The sequence below is a fragment of the Cyanistes caeruleus genome, chromosome 7 (assembly GCF_971803275.1).
Source record: "Cyanistes caeruleus chromosome 7, bCyaCae1.hap1.1, whole genome shotgun sequence".
Taxonomy (NCBI): domain Eukaryota; kingdom Metazoa; phylum Chordata; class Aves; order Passeriformes; family Paridae; genus Cyanistes; species Cyanistes caeruleus.
Genome location: NC_141707.1, coordinates 6,566,757 through 6,591,667, shown reverse-complemented (window position 1 = coordinate 6,591,667; position 24,911 = coordinate 6,566,757). Strand labels below are relative to the sequence as shown.

Sequence of the window (24,911 nt, the reverse complement as noted above, 5' to 3'; positions counted from 1 at the left end):
CCATTAAAAACACAAAACCAGTAAGCAATGGCATTCCTATTTTCACCAACCATTCTCCCCACCCAGTGAGTCCCACAGACAGCTAAAGAGATTGTACCAAGAATTTGGGGTCCATTTGGGGTTCACCTACACAGAGCTCGCCCTATTCTCCCTCTACTTCCCACCTGGCTGTTTTGAAGCAGTCAGTTGTTCCTCCTCCTACAAACACTTATCATCACCTACTCATTCTTTTTTTTTCCTGTTTCTTTGCTTAATTTTTTTTTTTTTACATCCTTAGGTGTTAAGTGTTCATAGCCACAATGTTGAGGGGCATTCACCAAGAAAAAAAATAGCTGGCTTCATCCAGTAGGGGATTTGTCCCATTGCAGTCTTGTCTCTCTTCTTGCTGTTTCCTGCTCAGCCCCTGTGTAGCCTCAAGTCACTTAATCATGGTTTGCTTTTCTAATATTGCCTGTATTTTGTTAATTTGCTAGTGAAAGAGCAAGCCAAATTAAAACCACATTAATATGAGATGGTTTCAGGTTTTCTATACTTGCCTTTGCTATAAAACCACAGTGAGCTGAAGTTTAAGAAACAACCATTACTATACACAATCAAATCTCTACTCAGGCTGCATTTTTTTTAATTATTTCAAACTTAGCCAGACTTTTAAACAATCTGGAACCAGCTCTCCAGATAAACCTGACTTTGAAACAAGGAAGCTTCTCTCTTTGTGTGGGGCAGATTAGCAAGATGCAGCTAATATCAATAAATAATATAAAGTTGCAGAGGCCATAATCTGTTTTCAGAGCACCTAAAGCTTGCAGCTTGAAGACAGCAAAAAGGGGGCATTGGTTTACCTCAGACAGAGGTGAAGAACAGTTAATCATTTATGCATTCATAATACACCCAGAGAGGCAGTGACTACAATTCCCTCAACAAGGAAATCCTACTTCTCCATTGCTAAGCTTTTCATCTTTGCCACACATAACGATGTTCATTTTCACTAAATAATTAATCCAAATACAGTACAAGTTACCAACGAAATCAAGATTGAAATACAATTGTGCAGAAGACAAATAGGTGTGTGAATTTCATATACAGGCAGTGGAGGATGCTAATAATTTGTAATATGCCTGGGTCTTTCAGGGGAATTAAAGTCTTATTCTACTCATCCTATTGAGGCAGCCAGAGTGATGGGAACTGATCCATGTAGCACAAAGAGAATTTCAAAAGGAGATGTTCTGAGAAGCAGATTCAAGTTCTAATCCTGAATGTGCCATTGACTTCTTCTGTTCATGCAGATCCAATACTCTACCATTTTTGCTGACTTAAGTATTTGAATTATTGATATTTGGGTACTAAGGGAAATGTGATTTTAATTTTTAAGTAGAATCTCTCTTTAGCATCCAAAATAATGGAGTTCAGTCTGTGTGGGCTTCTCTTTGGGTTTTTTTTTTCCTCATTTCCTTAATTGAGAAGGTATTCTATCCTTCTGTCTAAAACTTTACACTTGAGGATTCCACCTCTCTTTAAATGTATTAGTGCATCTCACACAGGCCACCAGCTTTGTGGTGCTGTGCACAGGATGGCTTGATTACAAGCTTCCTCCTTCTGCATCTCAGTTTCTAAATTCCATTTCAAAGTTTTCTGGGAAGCCTTTCTCAATGTTGGTGCTGCACACAAGCCCTTCACCCCCAAAATCTGCAAACAGAAGGAGGAGTTTCCCTGATGCCTTGGTGGGCGTGCATAAGCCAGCCTGTGATCAGTATCCAACAATTCCATTAATTTCATTAGCAAATTAAATCCTGTTGCATTAAATAATTAAGTGGATTAAGTGATGCCCTCCCCAGTTGCTCAGTCACCTCCACATGAGTGTGTTGTAATAAAGTCCTGGATCTGTTGTGTCTCTGGCAACTGATTCTTAGTTAATGCACTCTTGCCATAATTGCTTTTTAATACAGCGGATTAGAAGATTATCTTTAAATTAAACTGTATTTCTAACAATAAAAGGAATCACATGAATTATATGTTAATCAGTAGATTCTAGGAGTTAAATGACTTTCTCATACTAGATATAACAAATACTTCATGTCTTGAAGACCTCAGGTTTAATCAGTAATTTACACATGATCTATTGTGGCATAAAACCAAAATCGTAAGAAACAAACTACTCCAACAGTAGGGATAGAGAAACAGATAATATCAAATTATTTCTAGTCCTCATCATCTGTCTGTTGGAATTCTCATCCTTGTTATCCCAGACATACTAACTCAGGAACAGGGATTTTCCTTAGGAAAAGGATCCTTTTTTGGAACTTCCATTTCTTTTCTACTTGATTACCAGCTGCAAGGCACTGAAGTCCTTTTTTTTTGTTTGTTTGTTTGTTTGTTTGTTTGTTGTCTACGACAGGCCAGTGGTTCATCTTTCCAAGGAAGCACTGCTCATGGAATGGGAATGGGGCAGTTCTTAGTGCACCAGGGGCATTAACCAGAAATATAATTGAGGGCTAGATGCCAAATGGAAACAGCTTTCAGCAGAAGCTGAGACTTTGGTGCCCCAAGTAATTCTGACAGGCTGAGTTGAAAGGCACCAGGATGAGGATGGAGTGAAGGTAAAGGTGGTGGCATGGTGGCTGCCTACAGAGGTGTTGGGCTAAAACTAGAACAATCAGTTTGATACAAGAGGCATTTTTTCCCCTCTCTCTTAACTTCATGACTCATTGCTGACACATCTCTATACCTGTGAATCCTCTGCACTGCCTGTGCTGTTCAAATGTCTGAATTTGCAGTAAGTCACATGAAAGGCTGTTCTCTCAACAGCCATTACCAGGAGCATGAAGAACATTAAACATTATTTCTTACATCAGTGGTTTCAATTGATCTCATTCAAATCTTCTGTGTTTTTGCAGAAAGCATCAATGTTTGGGTTGTAGAGCTTTTGGGTGTAAAGACTGCTGGGTGAATCAGGAAGTGAGACATTGAAAGCTAAACAGGTGGAATGGAGAAGATGAAATACCTGAAGGAGTAAGATGTCTTTGGAGAAAGAAGTTTGAATTGGTGCAGCTGGGGAATGGAGACCATCGAAAGGGGTGTGGTGAGAAGCTAAAGGTGATTCACTACAGACATCTGGGGAGAAGTGCTGAAATGATGTATATCTGGGATGCTTTGATGAAAATGATTGAAGCTGATGCTGAAGCTCCTGACCTGTTTATTGATCACATAAAATATGGAATTCTGGAGAAAGCTCCATCACAAGCCATTTGGGTTATTTGGGATAAGATTGAGGCAGACCAGAAGCCTGGCTTGGAGAGAGTTTTCAGGCTGAGTTTTCCCAAATAATATTTCATTTGAGCTCTGCTTTCATTGCACTCCTTGATTTTACAAGCAGAAATGAGAACAAAGAAACAAACCTTTTAAAACGGAGCTCATCGGACCAGATTTCAGTGTTGGCAGTATTGGCATCTGCTACTGCATTTGTATCTGATGTTAAAATCTTGGGCCTTAGCCAGTGAGCAGCAGTTTATGACCATCCTGGACAGAGTTCAGAGCTATGCTAAGTGGTTCCATTTGAAAGACATTTTTCAATTACAGAAAAACAATTTGGTGAAGAGGTTCTGTTCAGATGTACTTGCTGAAATTCCATTTATGCAGCCTGGCATGTTGCTTTGGTTATATTGTTAAAGCTCTTGTGAAACCAGACCAACTCCCTGCCAAATGTATTACATAAAGAAATCAGAGACTGAGTCTGAATCAAACCTGTGGAGATACATGTACATGGACACACAGAAAGACAGACAGACAGATAAGGAGACTCCAGGACAGGCTGGATGTAAAAGTGGAGCCTGGTTTTTCCCTTCAGTAATTGCTGCAATCAGAAATTCAGTGGAGCATTTCCAGCTTTTGAGAAACTCTAGAACCAGATGGGAGCCCCATTTTAAAGCAAATATCATTTATTGAAGCTGCATCCATTTGCAGCTTTAACTCAAAGATCTGGACTCACAGTGAAAAGAAAGAAAAGACACAACTGTCTAATGGAAATGTCAAATTAATTGAATCATGGTGGTTATTAAAAGTTAATAACAAACATTAACACTATTAGGGAACCATCCATTCACCTGGAGCATACAAATGAAAGAGATCTGTATCCATGGGGATAGAATCACAGGAGTACAAGGTCATATTTAAAGCAAAAGCTCTCCCAGTGTGGAGGAACACATCGTAACCCACAGCTTTCCTTGTACACAAAATGAGATCCTGGGATTCTGCTCTAACATCATTGTTTGAATTCTTTGTGTGCAAATGAAGAAGAAAGACAAAGGATGAAGTTTCATTGGTGAGACATGGCTGATAACCCTGTCCCACCACGGGGCCAAAGCTTTTCTTGGGCAGGGCCTGGGTCTGTGCTGGCCCAAAACACGTGGCACTGAGAGAGTAAGACTTGTGTTCTGACAAGGAAAATTGTGCATTATAATAGGTCAGGTTAATTCCTATAATTCCTCACAGGACTATGTCAAGACAGTATTATTAAGCAACTTACTAATTAAGAATAATACAGAAGACATTAAAAATTTTGTGGAGGATGGAATTTCTAAGTAATTTTCTGTAGCATCATTTTTTGTCTCATCAGCATAGTCATGTAGATGATTTAGTAGTCCAGGAGTTAAAGGAGCCTGGCTGTGTTGATATGCTGGTTAGAAAGCTAAATGACAAGGATTCTATTTGAAAATCATCAAAAGAATATGTAAATCACACACAAAAAAAAAGTTCAAGCCAGTGTTTCAAGTTGGAAATGTGTCAGGAGAAGAGCAGGATTAGTGTAAAGCTGGAAGTGGGGAAAGGATGTGTTATCCTGATGTATGGAAGGATGGATGGATGGATGGATGGATGGATGGATGGATGATGGATGGATGGATGGATGGATGGATGGATGATGGATGGATGGATGGATGATGGATGGATGGATGGATGGATGGATGGATGATGGATGGATGGATGGATGGATGGATGATGGATGGATGGATGGATGGATGGATGGATGATGGATGGATTGATGGATGGATGGATGGATGAATGATGGATGGATGGATGGATGGATGGATGATGGATGGATGGATGGATGATGGATGGATTGATGGATGGATGGATGGATGGATGGATGGATGGATGGATGGATGATGGATGGATGATGGATGGATGGATGATGGATGGATGGATGGATGAATGATGGATGGATGGATGGATGATGGATGGATGGATGGATGATGGATGGATGGATAGATGATGGATGGATGATGGATGATGGATGGATGGATGGATGGATGATGGATGGATGGATGGATGGATGGATGGATGATGGATGGATGGATGGATGATGGATGGATGGATGGATGGATGGATGATGGATGGATGGATGGATGGATGGATGATGGATGGATGGATGATGGATGGATAGATGATGGATGGATGATGGATGGATGGATGGATGATGGATGGATGGATGGATGGATGGATGGATGGATGGATGATGGATGGATGGATGGATGGATGGATGATGGATGGATGGATGATGGATGGATGGATGGATGGATGGATGGATGGATGGACGGATGGATGGCCATGGGACCACCCGAGGCACAGGTAAGAAAGTGAAGAATAAGGAGTGTGAAGTAAAGAAGTGGGCAGATGTAGAAGGACATAGAAGAACCTGGCTAGACTGAGAATAATGTCTGCAGGTAGGTGCTGAGCTTCAGTACAGGAAGAAGGGAAATTATTGCTGGAGAAGGAAAAGTGCTATTAGAGCACAGATTGTGCTTCCAAGGAAAGGGAAAATAGCAAGGTATTCACCAGCTTTTTGGGTAAATCTGGAGGAGCCAGGGAGGTTGCACAAAATTACGTATTTAGATCTGAAAGCTATGCATTGGGATTTGCATTCAATTCTTCTCAGATCTTACAAGCTACAATTACCTGCTATCACTGCAGGTTTGCTAAAATATAAAAGCAATGAGAAAAGATAATACGGTGGTGGAGGAGAACTGCAGTCTTCCTTCTTTTGGAGACCATGACAGCCTAAGTATTAGCCAGAGTCATCCAGCAGATGAGAAAGGTGGATGCCTCTATTTGACAGGGTTGCTTTGGAAACCTGGATTTAAATGAAAAGAATTTAAACTACTTATGCTTATACAGTCCTAGGAAGGGGATGGATTGGACTTACAAAGCCCTACCACCACAATTTTTTGTGTGTAACTGGCTCTGTGAGTATAGGAAAGGGCAAGTAACGTCACTGAGCAATCAGTAAGATTGTAAATGGCAAGTTCAAGGAAAAGGAGCACAGTTCAAGGGGTTCACAGATAGATTTTCTATCTTAATCTAATATATCAGGAACTACTTGGGTCTAGTAGGACATTTTAATTTTGGAAACCGTTGCACGTCATGGGCTTAGGCTTGAAAGAGCAGCTGGTCTGCAAGGTCTGAGACAAACTCATTCAGACTTGACCTATGCTGGCTTCTCAGGAAAGGGATAAATAATCCAGAAAGAATTAAAAATATTGTTGGCTGTGAATAAAAGCAGCAATGTCCCAGTCAGTCCAGGACAGCGAGTGAAACACAATTCATATCTTTCAGACACTTACAGCATAGGAGTCAAAAGCGTTAACCCTGCTGAAAACCTTGGCAGGGAGCACTGCAAGGAGCTTCCTTCAAAGCTCCACAAGTCTGCAAAGTGACTGAAGTACCATACAATTACCTTTGCTGTTTATTTAACTAGCACTTAGCTGTAGTATTACAAGATATTCTGTGTATACTCAAAACCATCAGAGCTGTATTAGCTGGGGATTCCTTTTCAGCATCTCTAGCTCCATGCCATTACCTCACCATAGGTTTTCATTGGATGCTGTCCAGCGGTTCAGCATTAGTGTCATAAATGCTGTGATGACAGACGGCGTTTGTTACCCCGACAGCAGCATCCATTCCAGGCAGGAGCAGCCAGCCCACACTCCCTGCCCAGCTTGGGCCATGCCCAGCTGAGGGGGATTTGGCAGCCCAAGGGGTGATGCTCTGTGTTATCCCCCAAGGTTCACTCGATTCCTTGTGTGATCACAGAGCCAGGAAATCTGCTGCTGCCTTACACCATTCCTAAGGTGCCTTCCAACCCAACCCATTCAGTGATTATTTATGATTTTTTCAAGAATGCCCAGAAGCTCCACTGAACAAGCTGTGTAGGAGTTGCCACCTCGATCAGCCTAAAGAGATGAGCTGAACAAAGTGGTGATTCAGTTTTTGTTGCAGATGGAGAGCTGAGGCACAGGGAAATTAAATGAACTGTGCTGCTGGGCAGCAAGGCACTTATTGGAACTGATCTCCAAACCTGTCCTGCCTCTGCCTCAGCCACAACTCTGTTGATTCTCCAGTAATGCTCTTGCGGGGTGTTCGTGGATTCGTGCAAAAAAAATTTATTAAGTTCCTGCAGCAAATGTTCTTTAGCAATTAAAGCACTAAAGACCTAAATTTTTGTTCTCCTCTCTGTGAGCAGAAACTATTGGAGCATCAATAGAGTCACTTAAAGCTACACAGCATTCATCCATCATTCCTGGTGGCTTACCTGACTCATGCCACCTGGAAGTACATGCTTCTTATCACACTTTTTGTTCTTGGAATGGGGTTTCCTAAATCCATTGCCTATGTGGCTTCTGTGGCACTGTGGCACACAGTGTGACCAACTGGGCTGTTGGTAGCAGCAGAGATGGCTACATCTCAGCAGCACCCTGATCTGAGGGCTATAAAATCTTTTTTATCAGCTCTTCATTTATTTTTCTCTGTATCCAAGCAGAATGCTAGAACAAGAGAGTTTCAAAAGGGCTTATCCCAGGATAATTGTTTGCCCAGGAACACTTAGTTCACTGTCACTGGGAGACAACAGCTGAGCACAAGCAGGATTACAGATGCTCTCATCCCTGTAAAGGGAATGCCATAAACAGTTAAAGACCAGGGACTGTTCTTTTATTTATTTTTTTTTTCCTCTTGTTCTTCTTCTCCCAGTTTCATTTTAATATTGAACTAAAGGAGTTTTGCATTACAGAAAACTCACTGCCCACCAAGCTCATCTGCTCCATGAGTATACCCAAAGACAAAAGGGTCCTGGCACAGAGGGGTTTATTTTAAGCAGCTGAGTTTCACCTACACTTGTCACTGAGTAATTGTTACACCTACTACAGCTACCCTCAAAAAAAAAAAAAAAGTCACAGAAGAAAGTTTAAGAAAACACTATATAAGCTTTGTAAAACATTATAGCTTCGTTTTACGTATAGAACTCCATGGGTTAGTGAGCCAGCTAACCTCTATGATAGATTTATGCCAGCAGCATTTTCTGGCATGGGACTCCAAGGGCATAAAAGTCAGGATTTCACAGTACTGTAAGGCTAATGATTAAAGTATGTGTGATGGTAGTCACAGTAACAGCCCTGCACAGGGAAGCACCCGCTCTTCTCTCAGGTGTTCTGACAGCCTGATATTAAAGACCTGCAAGTGTCAGAAGATGCAGGAAATCAGCTGGCCTCTCTGACAGGTTTTACAGCACAGTGTTTGTGCTGTCAAGGCAGTGAATATGACAATCTGAGGAATGACAGTAATAGGAATGTTTAGTTAAGGGAACAGCTGAACCGAAATGCCACTGTTGACAATAACATGCTTAAGTTAAAGGGAGACTCTTGGAGCTTGTACTTGGAGAAGGTTTTATTAAGCTAAGCCCAGTTTTCTACTTCAGGGGTTTTTGTTTTGTTTTCAGAGTCTTCCTGTGTGTTTGTCTGTCTGGTTTTACTACCATGGTGAAATACTATTTAGTTGTAATGTGGAACAAAGATAAAAGTCTCTCTGCAACACTGCTTCACTTGTATCATTATGATAGTGTAGGCAACATCTGAAGGCTGCACTGATTAAGATTTAAAATCTCCATTTTTTCTATCCTGGAAGTTTTATAAACAGACAAAAAAAAACCCAGCTTGATTTGGGAGAGCTGAAGTTTGATTAAGGGTGGCATTGAGCCCCATCTATGTGACCACCTAAAAATGACATAATTTATTCAAGCTAGCCATGGACTGAACAGAAGGTGGGGATGTGCAGAGCACATTTTATCTCGCTCATCTCTTTCCAGTCACCAGAGAAGATGCCCAGACAGCTACAACAGATGGGACACTGCACAGGCAGGAGGGGAACCTCAGGCTAAGCTGGAGGCACACACAGCACAAGCCAAGCCTGGCTTTCCAGCCACTTCAGCAGGGCTTTAACCCATCCCACATGAGCTTCCATGTCCCAGGAGCATCGTGTAGCAAAGGACTTGGCTTGACAGAAACCAGAATCCACACATTAGATCATGCTCTAAGCTTGAAATAATAATGATAACAAGAAACTAGCTTTAAGGACAGAACGGAAGTGTTTCCTGTTTATTTGCTAGGAAAACCTGATGAGTGTAAAAAGCATTAGGAATCTACAATGTTTAGCCAGAGCTGCTCTGGTCTGGGTTCATAAGGACACTGAACCACTCTTTAAGGAACATATTCAGACTTAGGCAAAACACTTAGGCAGAACATTTTGAGGCAAAGCCTTTACCTTCCCTTAAAAGTGTTTTTTCTCTGAATCAGGAGTTTTCATGACTCTTGCTTAAACTCTGGAAGTAAACTGAAGTTTGGCCTCTAGGTCTGTGTCCCACCTCCATTTCAGGCTTTGATAACCTGAAGCAGTTATTACCTGTGGTGTAAGAACTGGCTCTGGGGGTCAAGAGATTTGTATAAAAAAAAGGAAGTGCTAATTACAGTCCATTCCAATAAGCTTAGAAATATAGCAGAGACAAGTCCATTATCCCAGAGTTAATAGGGTTACAAAATGTTGACAATGCACATGATCTGCTTTGCTATCAAATGCTACTGAAATTATGGATTGTTGCCACAGCATGAGAGTCGCACCAAATGATTAAGACTTGGGTTTAATAGAGGTCATTGCCTATGTAAATCTGGCTTTCAATGGTATTTAAGCCCCTGGATGAATACAGGTGCCTGGGTACATTTGCAGATGCTCTGGTTTACACATCTGCCAGCAGTGCAAGTTAGGGAATTCTCCTTAAAAATGTCTTTGAGGTGCCTGTTCGGAGCTCCTGCGTGGGATTTAGTGGCACCCTGTCCGAGCTGTCTGAGAAGCAGCTGTGGAGCTCCTTCTGTAGCCAGCACACAGAACCAGCCCCTGCTGTCCCACAGAGGCAGGGGAGCTCCTAGGAAAAGGGAGTTTTCCTCCCTGGTAGCTGAAGACAGAGCCTGGATGAACTGAATCCACTCTGAGATGGCAAGGTCAGATGAGATGAATCCCACTCCACATCAAAAAGTGATTACACAATCTGGTCATTCCTTAGATTTAATGGAAAGGATGATGCATATGCTGTCCAAGGGAAAAATAAATCAGTGTTGATATCCCAGTCTCATCTTCTGTAGCACAAGAATATCCATCTTATCACTTGAGAAGGGAAGGAGGATCAGGGAGGCTTTAACTGAACCACTGCAGGCATCTCAAAGTGGGGAAAGGAGAAGGAGCAGAGCATTAACAAGAAGGTTATCTTCTATTCCCTGAATGCTTTTAGACCAGTGTTTCCATTCATCAGAGCTATGTTCCTGCACACCTGGAATTTTTCATCTCTTAACACACTGCTCAACTTCACTGAATTCTTAAAAGTGAGACATACCAATGCCTAAAACACGTACAGCTGCAGCCAAGTAAGAAGTTCAGAGGAAAGCATGGCTTTGCACCCAAATCTGCATTCAGGGACCTCACTTGTAGCAGAAAGTAGAATAATTTTCAATTTGTTGTGACAGAAATTTTGCTGTGACCTAATTTTTCTCAGTTAGCCCATCAGTAAGTACTATTTTTCTTAATGAAAGTTTTTAGTTAATGTAAGTGCAACTCTTGAAACACCAAGAAAACAGCTAATGTGTTATGGAGATAGTGTTACTTGCAGAACAGTACTTGGCATGCTGCTTCAAATATATAGGTTTAACAGAAGAGAAAAGCTTGTTCTTCAGAACAAGATCTGAATGTGAACTGTAACCATGCTCTGGAGCATTTGCCATCACATAAAAAGTCTTTCAGAAAGTTTCTTTGCAAGCAGAGGTTCAGCTTGGCAACTCCTGCAGATAAATTTATGGTGATTTATTCCTTTTTGAAGAGCATTAGATGATACTGATCTTTCCTCTTTTCCTCTGTTGCTTTCTTAAAATGTGACATTTTTGTCATGTTGTTGCCCCGGGCAGCACAAACACAACTGCAGCAGCACCAGTACTGATGTCACCTTCTCAGGAGTTTCTCAGCCAACCTGTTACTGCCCTGCCAGGGTTCCTGGCAGCTCCCCATGGATGCAGTGTCACTCAACACCTCCCCTTCAGTGGTGACTTAAACACCAAATGCTGCCTTTTGGGATTTTTGATTTCGGAACAGCTTGGTGAGCCCGAGGTCCTGCACTTGGTAGCGATCCACGGATTTTTGCCAGGATGGCTTGGTCCTTCCTCATCAGTCTTTTTTTTCCTCAAGGTAGATTCCTTGGAAACACAGACCTACACATGTGCCCACATACAGGTATTCTAGGTAACACTGAAAGCTAGACAAGTGCCTTCCTATTATATGCATAAAAATATTCTGCAGTGACAGACATTTTCATTTCAAAAACCCAGTCCTAGACAAGAAGGTATTTTCCTTTTATTCTCAATATATTATTTTTAATATATTCAACATGCCTCATTTACACATCCAGAAAGGTTTTGACATCTTGAAGACTGTGCTTCAAAAGTTTCTGCTTTAATACTTTTTGCTTTGTTTTGAAACTACTTTGAAAGTCCAAAATGCTGCCAAAAAGGCCAAGTAAAATGTGATATAAACAAGCTCAAGTCCAGCTGAAAGGGAGCTTTAGTTAATGGTCTGGGTCTAGAAATCCTTATAAAAAGGCTTTAAGTTATTTTATATAAAGGATTTTCTTCTATCAGATAAATGCTTTCTTTGCTCTGAGTAACTTTCTGGTGATTTACTGCTTGAAAAAGATTTGGTGAGTTCTGAGATCTGTTTAAGCTCCAGGAATAATCAGCCCCTTCATCTAGGTCACAGTTCCACAGAGTAAGAAGTTAAGGGAAGTCCCCTTTTTCCACCAGCCAAACATTACTCCACACCTTTACTCTTTGGAGGGAAATGCATCACACCACATCCCACTCCACACTCAGTTATCAGCCAGGCCAAATCTCTACATGCAGATTTTGAAAGATGTGAATTGAATTTCTACTAACACATTTCTTGGGTAATTTGAGGTTTTTCTCTGTTCCAGGGGAATTGCTTTCCACCTTTGTAAATGTCTACTGAATAATTTTTTATGAGAAACTTCTCTGCGCTGCCTTTTCCTGTTATAACCTTTAAGTTATAGCAGGATAACTTTATAACTTTAAGGTTATAAGACCTAACTTATAACTTGGGTCTAGGACACCTGCACCAGATGGCTGTACTCAGCCTAAAAAGCTGCCTTTCTGTTTAGGAGGCCTGACTGTTTTTATCCTGCTGAAAGGCAAACAAGAAGTGAGTTTGCTCATTTCCAAGACTTTGCACTGTAAGTCCTTCTTGCAGTAATGACTCTGTGGTGCCCTGATGCTGCCTCATTTGAGCACATGATTGCACTGAGCTGAATGACTTCACATGCATAAGGTGAGTCACAAGCTTAAGTGCACTCTGAGATGAGCTAATTTTCTATAATATGCTTTGCCAAATCTATGTCTATTTAAATACTTCTGAGAAAGGGGAAAGAAAAAAAGTCTCTAGAGAGAATGACAAAAGGATTTTATTTTGGTACCAGTGTATTAAACACCTGTATCAGCAGATTCTTGGACGCCTTCACTCTTTCCCAGCTTGCCTTTTGGAATCCATTACTGAGAATATTTAGTGAATTGCTGCAAGTGAACTACAAACTGCTCAAGATTATTCTTCTATGCCCTGTCCCTTGAAAGATCTAAATAAAGTGTGATGACAAAGGAAGGAGGGGGGCCATCATTATTTCCACAAGAATATTTAGAAGGTTTTACTCACTTTTAAGAATGGAGGACTTACAATAATGTCTAAAAAGTGCATTCCTAAGCAAAACATAGGGTACAAGAAATAGTTGTTATATTTGTTGAAAGCTGTTTATAGAACAATAAAATTGCTCACAATCTAACATATTTTGAAATCAGTTGTCTGGTAAATAACATTCTGCTTATTGTGACAGTAATGAAGAATTTTATCTACAGCCACTGCAATCATAGTTTGCAGCCCTCGTAAATATTCCATTTACTTTTATGTAGGCAATTAACTGTTAGCCAGATTGCTGAAGGGAGGGACTGGGTATTTTTACTTTTCACACCTCACCTGAGAGGTGCCCAATTCCTAGGAGACTCCAGGCTGAGGGATCCTGATGATGATGTAAATGGTTGCAGCTCCAATAATGACAAAATACCTTAATTCAGAGGGAATGTAAACCATTATGGCTGTGCAATTTTTAACATTACCATGAAGAGACATTCCTTTTAAAAAGGGAATGGGAAAGAAAATATGTTTGATGTAATGTGTTATGTAAGGAATTGGTAGCCTTTGGTAAGTAAAGTTCAAAAAAAATCCCACTTATCTTAAAATACATTCCATTGACTAACAATCATGTGTCAAAATTAAGCTAAATTACATTCTGACTATTCTTGAACAGAGTTTAAAAGTTCTGAGTAATGACATTGGTTGAACCATTAATGTAAGTCCTTAAAATATAAGTAGTTTCTTGACACCTTCCACTTTGGGTCGTCTTTCTTTGGAAGAAAACCTACACAACAAAACCAGATGCTGCTCTACATGCATAGGAGAAATCAATGGATGGGATCAATATTCCCTCCACAGGTAATAAATGCTGAGAAGCATTTCTGTCTATCTAAATTGATCCTAGAGAATTCTTTAAATTGGTTCTGATGTGTATAAAAACCATTTCCCTATTGATCAAAGCTTTTCTTGCTTTCTTTCTTTGATATGTTATTTCATCTCTGCCATCAGGAATGGTCTCAGGCTTCTGTATGCAGTTATGATAAACAGAATTTCTTCTATCCACACAAGATTTTTTCTTTTTCATTTAAACCCAGAAATAACTGGGTTTGTCTTTGAAGGTGGATGCTTTGCTTACAGTGAGGCAGTGCAAGTAATTTTTAAATTGGGGAAGTTATCACATCAGAATTATTTGCAAGGAAGTCTAAAGTAATTGCTGTAGTTTTTCTAGAAACAACTGCCCAAATCCTGCTCCTCGACTTCTCTGTTGTCTCTGAGAGGAGGAGCTGCTGGAGCAGAGAGGAGAGGTTTTGATCTGTCACTGTCCTTGTTCTGCCACATTTTTGAGCAGAAGAGTTCACCTGAGCTGCTGAGTCTATGGAAAATGTAACTGGGAGCGAGCAAACAGTGCCAGTTATCAGGAAGAATGTCTCAGCCTGATGTGCCTGGGCAGCTGTGGAGTTTGTGACTTTTGTTACAATACTATTTTATGAGCATTGAAGCTGCTAAACTGCTCCAGAAACACAAAGCACTGATGGGCTAAAACAGGACTTTTCAGAGTATTTGATACTGGAATGTTACAAAATTAGCAAATTAATTTTCCCAAAGAAAAGTTTTATGTTTTAATGGGCATATAAAAAGGCTCACCAGTGAGGAGTGGTGGTGGTGGTTTGCTCCAAAACTGTCACAGTTTCCAGCTGTTTGGACATGTAAAGCAGTATGTAGTGTGGTCCTGGCAAGGTTTCACTCAAAATTCATTGTACAAGGAAGACAGTAATCACGGTTGTGATTTCTGTTAGGCTCTTACGAAATATAAATTGTCAAACTGTCTTTTGACAAGTACAGGTTTTGTTCCTTTTACCCCAAGTAATTTGGATCCATCAACCCAGAAAATTAATCTTGTCTAGTTCTGTCTTCTAAAGAAATGCAGTAACAAATTAGATTGCTTCAACACGCCTGCACTATTTTAAATTTATCCACCGGTTCAAATTAGGAGATGGATTTCATACTGTATTCACAGGAGGGGCTTTGGTTCCTTAGGATTCCTTTGCATAGGTATGCAAAGTTCCTTAGAGATGAGAAAAAGCAGGTTGCTTACTTTTATCTAACACAACTGAGCCTCACTGAATGCGATAACTTTGCTTTTAAACTCACATGTTTAGGTTAGTATGGATACTCCAGTAAATTTGGTGGGATTTTTCCCAGATTCCTGCTTTTGGCATTTTATGGCTACGGCCTTTATCAAGCCTATAACTTTATGTACATTTGAAAAATTTACAATAACAGATTTTTATACAAAATAATTAAACTACCTCCTTCTCCAAAGTGGGGTATGTATCCTAAAAGTAAAAGACAAAAAACAAGCCAAAAAAACCCTAAAATATTACTATCTCTGAGGTACTAAATGATTTTAGGTTTCACCTCTACTCTCAAAACAATGTAGAGATACAGTTTTAGTAGCAGGAATAGTTCTTTTAGAAGGGCATGGATGATTTTTATTGTTTTGAGTACATATGTATTTCCAACCCAAACAACAGCACTGCATTTGTAATTAATCAATGTCCAAAATGAAGAGCACTGCCAGTCCAGAGACAAGAACAGAACTTTTCTCTGTAGGACACTGGGAGTGGAAACCTACAGCAGTACTTAACTCCAGTGCTGGGGAAAAAAAGAGAGCTGAAAGTACAGTGATTCCTCAGAGTAAATTCAGTCTGGTCCAAGCAAAAAGGTGAATGTCCAGAGATTCCAGATTGTGGCTGCCCTGCAGCTCCAAGGTGAGGTGGGATTCAGATAAGCATTTTCATGGAAACCCTGTGTTTCACCATCCCCTGGGGGTAATCTGGGATCTGGCTTGGCTCCACATCTCTCTGTGGATCCCCAAGGACAGACTCAAACCTGAAGTTTACACGTGGAGTAAACACCATCAGCCAAGTACATTTTAATGCACAGAGTTTTCTCTCAGCTAAGCTGTCATCCCTCATAAGGATTCCTTGCACAGAAGTTGTTTGTACCTTTAATTGGCTTTGCTACCTTTCTTTACCTTTTCCAACTCACTGCATCCTTTTTGAAGCAAGTGTCCAGATGGTCAGAGCTTATGTTATTCTAAGGACATAATAGGGGTACATCAGAAAAATTAGTGCTTGTGTTCTAGCAAGGAGCAACAGCAAATCAGCTGTGATTAGTACAAAGGCTGCCAGTGTAGGGTCTCTTTGTGGTGGCAGTGTGCTTTGTCATCACTCCTTGTCTGCCAGGTTGAGGAAGAGGTCTGAGCTCAGGATTGGCATGGGGCCAGCCAGAGCAAAGCTTTACTTTATCTCCCCATGCTGCCAAGTGCACCAACAGATCCAGAGCAGGTTCTGGGAAGCCTTGTGAGCTGGAGATCTAGAGGCTGTGAGATCTAGAGGTCAGAGTCTTGGAAGTTTTGCTTCTTTTAAGCAGGACCTATTAATTTCTATGCAAATCATCCTAACTGCTCGGTTCAGTGAGTTTGCATAGACCAGCCCCACCTGACAATTGGGTCAAAGGTATGAAGAACAACCTCTCCTCAGGCTTTTATCTTCCTCTAGCGTTATATCAAAGTGCCTTTGTTAGTGACAAGGAAGTATCCTTCATTAAAATACAGCTTTGCATCACAATTATGTAGTAGGTTTTGTTTGCTTTCCTAATTGAAGAAAATTTTGAAAGAGCAATAAAACACGATTTGTTCCCTCTTCCCAAAATGAAACATCTCCTTTTGGAAGGAAGAAGGGAGTAAATTTACATTATAATGAGCAAATTGTTATGAGCCCATAGATCAGCGTTGACATAAAGGGTGACGGAAATGAGATGTTGTCGTTTTGTGCATTCCCCCTCGCATGCATCTGCCTGTGCCTCCTGCTGCTACTGAGCCAGGAAGTGCTCATGGTCAGCAATAGTAACACATCCTAGCTCAGGGAAAATGTCCTGTGAAATGAATCGTTCTTCACCAGGGCGGCCATCAAGCGCACCATCATCCTTTCCCTGGTGAGTGCAGGGTTCTACTGCACCTCCTAGCTGGCTGGTTTTCACTGGCCCTCTCTGTTTTCCTCTTGGCTTTGGCATTTCCCAGGACTGTCAGAATACTGGCATGCAGTGGCAGGATGAGTGCTATGGTTTTGCTTCAGGCATGTGACTTACCTAGCAAAGCATGCAGAAAATGCAGGGTGGGGGCCAACCCCTGCTCAACCCAGGGACTAAATGAGCTGAAGCTTTGTCTCAGTTGTCACTCTGTCCTGCCCTTACTTTCTGGAAGTGGAATGCAGCTGTCCAAACCTTTTCTCCTGCCTGTCCCTCTCTGGAACAACTGGGTTCATTAGTGGTTTTGAGAAGCTGGAAGTGACATTAACCCCCTGCCCAGCTGTTGTGGTGTCAGGGCTGCAGGCAAAATGGCATTTGTTTGGCTCCTGGAGAAGTTATCCAGCGATTGCCTGGACAGCCTCACTGCAAGTGCAATCCATATGCAATGCTTCTGTCAGCAAAGACTTGCTGGAGGAGAGTTTATAATAAATATTCACATCTGCTGCTTTGGACACTCTAATCCATCCTACAGATCTTTGCTGTGTCAGGCTTTGTTCTAGATGAAGAAGCTGGGTAGTTATAAAGGTTTGCAAATAGGGCATATTTATCATGGTTAGCTCTACTTCCTAGTTCCCTTTCTTGCACAAATATCCATGACCACACTAAACATAAGTTGTGGTTAAATATTCTCAGTGCATTTGTAAGCTGCTTTAGGTATTTCTTTTGATAAATGGCAAAATGAAGCCATCAGATTCCCATGAGCAGAACAGAGAACACCATTGTTATGACCTGTTTGAATGGAGGGACAATATATTCCCTGGATATATGTACATCACATAGGCACACCCAGGGCCCTGAAGTGTTAAAACTGGGATAAATTCCTCCATGGTCACATCTGTTGGGCAGTATGTTCCCATTGGCTGATTATTGAATAACCTGAGTTACTAAAAATAGAAAAATATCTCCTGTTTTTCATAATCTTCCAAAAAAATTATGACTTTGGTGCCAGACTGACTTTGTCAGTGTCAATAATAATTGAATATTCTGCTGGTGATGTCTTTGCTTTCGGAGAGAAATATCTCAATACATAAGAAGAGCTGTAATCACTTGGAGGGTGTATTGAATTTGCTTCAATGGAAAAAGGTGTTTGACCAAGATCACAACTGAGTACAGTGATCCTGTTGTTGTTAGGGCTACAGCAGCTTTGAAATGAATGTATTGGTTTTTTTGGTACGTGAAACTCATGATTATTATAGTTAATTTCTAAAAGAGAATCTTTATCTGGAGGCTGGGTAAGTAAGAGGCACTTCAAACATATCACTTACCAGCTATTACCTCTGCTTTTATTTAAGTAGGAAGATAACAAACTTATAAACACATTCTGCTGCCTTAAAAGTGTTGAAAACTGAGCCCATTTGATTTGCAAAAAAGCACGTGGAAACTGAGAACTCCTTAGAACCTTTTTTAGGTTTTCTTTTGTTTTTTCTACTGTTAAACCCTGTTCTATACTAAGGATTTAATTATAGTTTTTTTCCATAAGGATATAAGGGAGCCAGCAGTCAGTTCAGTTAGATGCCTGACCTGGAAATTCAGCTGAAAACTCACATCCTCATGTGTGTTAGAGTGGTACACTCTAAAAACAGCAGTGTCAAAAGCATGGTCTGATGTCGGTACCTCCAGGTATTAGGAGAGGATCTACTCCTCTGGTGCTCAGTCTGTGTGTCAGAATGCATCCCTGAATAATTGCATCCAAGTATGAATGATTGTCCTGCTCTGGTCTGCACTGGGGAAGCCCCACCTTGAGTATGGTGTGCAGTTTTGGTCACTGCGACATAAAACAAATAATAAGCTATCAGAGAGCATCCAAAAGGGCAACAAAGATGGTAAAAGGCCTTGAGAGGAAGCTGTGTGAGGAGTGACTGAGGGCACTTGGTCTCTTCAGCTGGAGGAGACTGAGGAGGGACTCACCAGGGTTTGCAACTTCCTTGTGAGGGGGAGTGGAGGGGCAGACACTGATCTCTGCTCTGTGGGGACCAGTGGCAGTACCCGAAGTTGTGTCAGGGTAGATTTAGGTTGGTTATTAGGGAAAGATTCTTCCTCCAGAGGGCGGTTGGGCAGTGGGGCAGGCTCCCCAGGGAATGATCACAGCACCACACCTGACAGAGTTCAAGAAAGGTTTGGACAATACTCTTGGGTACATGGTGTTACCCTTGTGGTCTCCTGTCACAGGGCCAGGGCTTGGACTCCTTGATCCGTGTAGGTCCCTTCCAACTCAGCAGATTCTGTGATTCTGTCACAGTACCCAGACTCCTTGTGAGGAGAACATGAGGTCTCCAGACTGGCCTAATGGCTTCAAAATCCAATCTCATTGTTATTGATCCATCCAACTTTCTGTTGATTTATCACAGGAAATAGGAGTGCACCATGTGTGTCTTTAAAGTCACCACCTCAAAACTTCCAGCGCCGCTCTGTTGTGTAGCCTTTGCCAAGCTCGATGCCTTTGCTGTGTGTTTCAGGTGGCCTGGTGGCTCTGGCCAGCAGCGAGGGCTCGGTGAAGGTTCTGTGTCTGGCCGTGGGCCAGCTGTCCGTCCTGCACGGCCCCGGGGTCGAGGTGCGCTGCGTGCGCTTCCACGGCCAGGACCATCTGCTGTCAGCGGGCATCGATGGCAGGGTTTGCCTCTGGACATGGGCACAGTGACACATGGAGTGGCCCTCATTGCCTCCCACAAGAGCGCTCTGACAACCGGCTTAGAGCTGAATTCATACTTCGTGTTTGCGCTATTCGGGGAATATTCGCCCAAACGGAGCATTATTTGGCATTTTATCCAAATAAACCCCTCGATTTCTCCCTCTTTCTGCTGTCTTGTGTTTTCCCCAACATTAAGAATCTCTCTTTTGGTGGTTTCTGGAGAAACAGCTTTACAATGACGCCTAATGCCAGCGCAGCCGAATTGCAAGGAGATTGATTTTTAATGTAGCGCGGCACGAGCCACAGGAGCCGGGGCGCCCCTTCCCCGGCGCAGCCGCCTGTGGGAAGATGAGGCGAAGTTTCCACAATGCGGCCATGGGGGATGTTTTCCCGGACACCGCCGGGGCAGCGGCGATGAGCCGGAGCTGGAGAGCGCGGAGGGGCTGAAGGAAGCTCCAACGCGCGGATCCGAGGGGAGCCGGGCTGAGGGGAGCTCCAGCCGGTGGAACTGAGGGACAGCGGGGCCGAGGGGAACCGGGCTGAGGGGAGCCGGGCTGCCGGTGGATCTGAGGGAGAGCGGGGCCGAGAGGATCTGGGCTGAGGGGAAACGGGCTGAGGGGACCCGGGCTGAGGGGAGCTCCAGCCGGTGGATCTGAGGGAGAGCGAGGCCGAGAGGAGCTGGGCTGAAGGGAACTGGGCTGAGGGGAGCCAGGCTGAAGGGAGCTCCAGCCGGTGGATCTGAGGGAGAGCGGGGCCGAGAGGAGCCGGCTGAGGGGAGCCAGGCTGAGGGGAGCTCCAGCCGGTGGACCTGAGGGGAGCCGGGCTGAAGGGAGTCGGACTGCCGGGAGCTCCAGCGAGTGGATGTGACGGGAGGCGGTGAATCTGAGGGGAACCGGCAGGTCTGAGGAGAACCGTCGCCCCAGCCAGCGGCAGGCGGAGCAGCGGCCGAGGCGGGGGCGCCCCGCCCCTGCATTATTTTTTGGGTTTAACCCCCTGGCTCTTCTCTCTTTTATTTTTTTTTTTTTTTCTACCACCACCCCCCTAAAAACAAAATTAATCCCAGTAAGGGCAGGCAGGGAGCGCGGAGCTGCGCGGCGCGGGCATGGCCGGCGCCCCGGCCAGGGAGTCCCCGGAGGGGCGCGGGGGCTGCCCGCCCGCCGGGCGCGGGGCTCCTGCGCCCGCCCTCCCCCGCCTGCCTCCCGCCTAACCCGCGATCGCTCCCCCCCTTCCCCCGCCGAGGCGAAGCTGGAGCCGCAGGAGATCCGCCGGGCACAGGGAGGGGACAGGGATGGGTTGTTTTCTCTCCCCCGCCCGCCCCGAGACCTAAGGAGATGCAGCCCAAGTTCGCCGCGATGACTCTGCTGCTGGCACCGGGGCTTCTCCGCGGCATCGCAGCCTCCGGACCGCCTGAATCCTGCTCCTTCTGAATCGTCGGCGCCGGGTTAAAGCTCAGTTCTCATGTTGTGGTTGCTGGGCTGCCGCGCTCCCGTTTTGCGATGGGAGGTGGAGGAAAAGGGATTGTCCGTGAGTCAACACCGAAAACGTGATTAGGAGGAACTGCTTTAACTAATCTGTTTCTAACCTTTCAGTCAATGTTGGCCTGTGACCCCTCTCAGCTTTCACATCCAGCCTGATCAGGTAGGTGTGAATTATTCACTTGGGGCGAGGGAAGGCGGATGGAAACGTTTCAGAGACTTACCTACGATCCTGGCCTCTCTCAGGATGAGAAATTATGAGAAAGTTCAAGCTGTAAACTAATTCTGAGCCAAGCAGCATTTGTTTACTTGTTGAAATGTGTCCGTGCAAGACGTCTGCAGTCTGTCTGATTTCCAGGATCGAGCCGAGTGCCTGTGAGTTGCTGTGGGACATCTCAGCTGCTGTGGCAAAATACAATGCTCTTATTTGTGGTCTGGGGAGAACTTTATATACATATATGTATACACACACATTTGTTCTGAGGGCTTCCTCATCAGACTCCAGCAGATTCTCACAATTGTTTCACATTTCGTCAGATATTAATTACTCTGTTTGCTGCTCTTTTTTTCCCCCCTAAATGCCCACAAATCTGCAGTGTTGCAACCTACCTGTAGCGTTAGGTGGGGAGACTCTGCTCTCTAGATATGTAAAGCAGCCGTATCTGCATGAATCGCTGGATTTCCTAGCAGCATGTTACAGTAGTTATTGCTGATACGAGTAACAGGAGGGTGCATAGTCCTTGTGATGGAAACACAGCTCGTACTTCAATTAAGAAGATATCTTTTCGAATTTGATAAATCTTGTGCAATATCCGGTGTCTCCCTCTGTTGTGGCTTTGGAAAAACTGCTTGGTCAACAGGATCCTTTAGCTGCTTCTCTGGGACTAAAGCTTTCTCCTCCTGCTACTGTTTTTTTGCTTCAGTTAAGGAAGAATTAATTGTTGAACATCTGCAGTCCACCAAAAATTTCAGTATATAAAAATGTCTCCCCGTGGGGCGGAGGGGAGTACGTGTTTGCCCGTGTGTGTAGGTTAATGCATGTTTGTGTAGACGCCGTGTGCCTGTGTGTGCATGCTCTGGGAATGGAGGAAAGAAGGAATCACACACACACACACCCCAGCAGTCCTTTTTTTTTTTTTTTTTTGGTTTGTGCTAGCATCTACCTCCGTAGTTCTGCAGTCCGTGTAGTGCTGATATTTCATCTCATTTAAAAGTTTTCTGTAATACTTTGCCCAGATTTAAAGAGGGGTGAGAAACCAGTTTGCTGCTGGGGTTGCACTGGCTGCTGGCTGGTTTGCGGGCAGGTTGGTGGCAGTGATGTGGCACTGTGGGCAGCCAGAAGAGCTCCCAAGACGCCGGCACGGAGCCTTCGCCTGGCGCCGACTCTCCCGAGGGTCCCTCAGAGCCCCTCTCCCTCCCGGGGCTCGTCCCTCACTCCACCACTTCAGCGCAGCTCACCGGAGGTCGGGACGTGCTGCATCGCTCCCAAAGTTTTAGAAAGGCTCCAGCTTAATCACGCCGACACATTTCAGCGGCTCCATGCATTACACAGGCATTTAAACCTCCTGCGCTCCACGGGGTTTTTTTGCTGGGAATTACTGAAATGCTGAATAATGGAGAAGGTGAATTGCGTCTTTGCTTCTGTCAGGGTTAGACGTACCTGCTGCAGGCTGGGCAGTGTTGGTAGCCCAGGCAGTCCCTCTTCAGAAATGCTGTAAATAAGATTCTGTACTATTCCACCTCTCACAGCCCAAGTTTAACCCAGCACCATCTTTTAGATCAGACACAGATCTGACAACAGATGATGTTTAACTCCCTTTTCAGCTCAGGTTTCCCACCTCAGTTTAATGAGATGGGCTGTGCTCCATACGTAAGCACCAAGGGACAGCGGCCACCACAGGAGGTTTAGACCATTCTTAAACTTGGCTTCAAAACCCTCCAAGCTGCCCATCACCATGCGATTTCAGGCAGCTGGTTTAATGTCTGTTGCATCCAAAAACTCAACTGCAAAAATGAGGAAAGTAAAAATTAGATGATTCTGTGACCCACCATTCCTTCAGAGATACTTTATGGTCATATGCTTCCAGGCACGTGTGTCTAATTAAGACATTTCACATGCTTTATGTTGTCTTTACCAATAATTAAGAAGAGGTTTAATTCAAATGAAACACTGATAGTTATCTGTGCTGTTTAAAAACTTGCATTTATTCTTCAGTGCTGGTTAAAACAATGACTTCTGTAAGTCAATATTCCTTGAAGTTTGAGGTTTTTCTCACTTGAAATTGTTTGTTTCCAGACCACAACACTGGTCTCCCTATGGAAGCAACTGTTTGTATTTGGCTTTGAGGTCCCATGGAGAAGCCGAGGAGGGGGATGGCTCTTCATATCCATGAAGCCTGGATACTTCTGTTTGTGCTCCCTGGTTTGGTCACTCCAGCTGCCATCAATCATGAAGACTACCCCGCTGATGAAGGGGACCAGACCTCCAGCAATGACAATCTGATCTTTGATGATTACCGGGGGAAGGGCTGTGTGGATGACAGTGGCTTTGTGTACAAACTGGGAGAACGTTTTTTCCCAGGCCATTCCAACTGTCCCTGTGTCTGTACTGAGGATGGACCTGTTTGTGATCAACCAGAATGCCCTAAAATCCACCCAAAGTGCACAAAAGTGGAACACAATGGATGCTGTCCAGAATGCAAAGAAGTGAAAAACTTTTGTGAATATCATGGGAAAAATTACAAAATCTTGGAGGAATTTAAGGTATGGAACCCTTTCTTCAGTATTTCATATTATTATGCTTGAGGAATTGTATTTTTATTGGGAGCTCTCAAAGGCACTCGGTATTTGCTTACTGCCACTGATGAATGCTGAAGCTGAAGTTGTTTTTAGCTGTGATACAGGTCTGGCTCATATAAAAGCTGTCACCTCCCCCTTATGTGCACTTCCAGAAGGCCAGTGGTCAGTCAAAAGCCCCAGTGGGAACTGCCAGCCCTCTGCACCTGCCTCCTTTGCTCATAGCATGGATCCATAGCATGGATCATGCTGGACTACCAAGGGTGGGTAAGCCAGTACTGAGAGCTTTTGAGCAAAAATCTGATGGCATGGTGCTGAGAGTTGTTACTCCTAACTGTTTGAGCATGCAAATGAGTAGATGGTAAACTCTATTTATTTTGTTTTTTCATTTCAACTGTGATAAGGCTGTCTAGAATGGAAAAGATGAACTCCTAGATGGATGAGCATCTCAAGCAATGAGAAGCGTGGGGTTTCACTGTAATGGTTGAGTTAATGTAAGGAATGTCATAAAGAAATCCTGAAATACATCTTAAAAACGAGACGGCATTTTCCAAAATCACTACACAACCTGCAGTTCTCATTCTAATGAGTTTGATCATGAGCTTTCAATTCTGCTAAGAAAAACAGCATTTCACAATGAAGAACAGGGACTGTGAAAGCTGTAGGTACACAAGTTTGTTTTTTCCAGGTCACGTGGCATTAAGAGTTGAACCTCCATAATTCACAACAGCCTGTAACTCTTCATGGCTGTGTGCCTGATCTTATTATACACTTGGCCAGTTTATTGTCTTTCCTGCAAGGAAAATCATTTCATATAGGTCTGTGTACTTCACCAGTTCTCAGTAACATAGATGGCAGTTCCCTTTTTC

The 24,911-nt window shown here is 43.3% G+C and overlaps 2 protein-coding genes across 8 annotated transcripts in view; both read left to right on the top strand.

Annotated features, from left to right (window-relative positions):
• Nucleotides 1–19,934, top strand: part of SPAG16 (sperm associated antigen 16) — a 358,732-nt gene extending 338,798 nt beyond the window's left edge. For all 4 annotated transcript variants that reach the window (XM_023930625.2, XM_086896301.1, XM_086896300.1 and 1 more), the window contains one exon: nucleotides 19,599–19,934. In XM_023930625.2, coding sequence (XP_023786393.2) covers nucleotides 19,599–19,780 — 182 coding nt within the window. In that variant the 3' untranslated portion in view covers nucleotides 19,781–19,934. The remainder of the gene's footprint in view (nucleotides 1–19,598) is intronic.
• A 1,059-nt stretch (nucleotides 19,935–20,993) lies between these two features.
• VWC2L (von Willebrand factor C domain containing 2 like) overlaps nucleotides 20,994–24,911 on the top strand; it is a 46,342-nt gene continuing 42,424 nt past the window's right edge. The window contains exons 1-2 of one of the 4 annotated variants that reach the window (XM_023930617.2): nucleotides 20,994–21,409; nucleotides 23,543–24,009. In XM_023930617.2, coding sequence (XP_023786385.2) covers nucleotides 23,599–24,009 — 411 coding nt within the window. In that variant the 5' untranslated portion in view covers nucleotides 20,994–21,409; nucleotides 23,543–23,598. Of the gene's footprint in view, nucleotides 21,410–22,093; nucleotides 24,010–24,911 lie in introns of those variants that run through there. The other 3 variants (XM_023930620.2, XM_023930621.2, XM_086896302.1) reach the window with 3 other exon arrangements.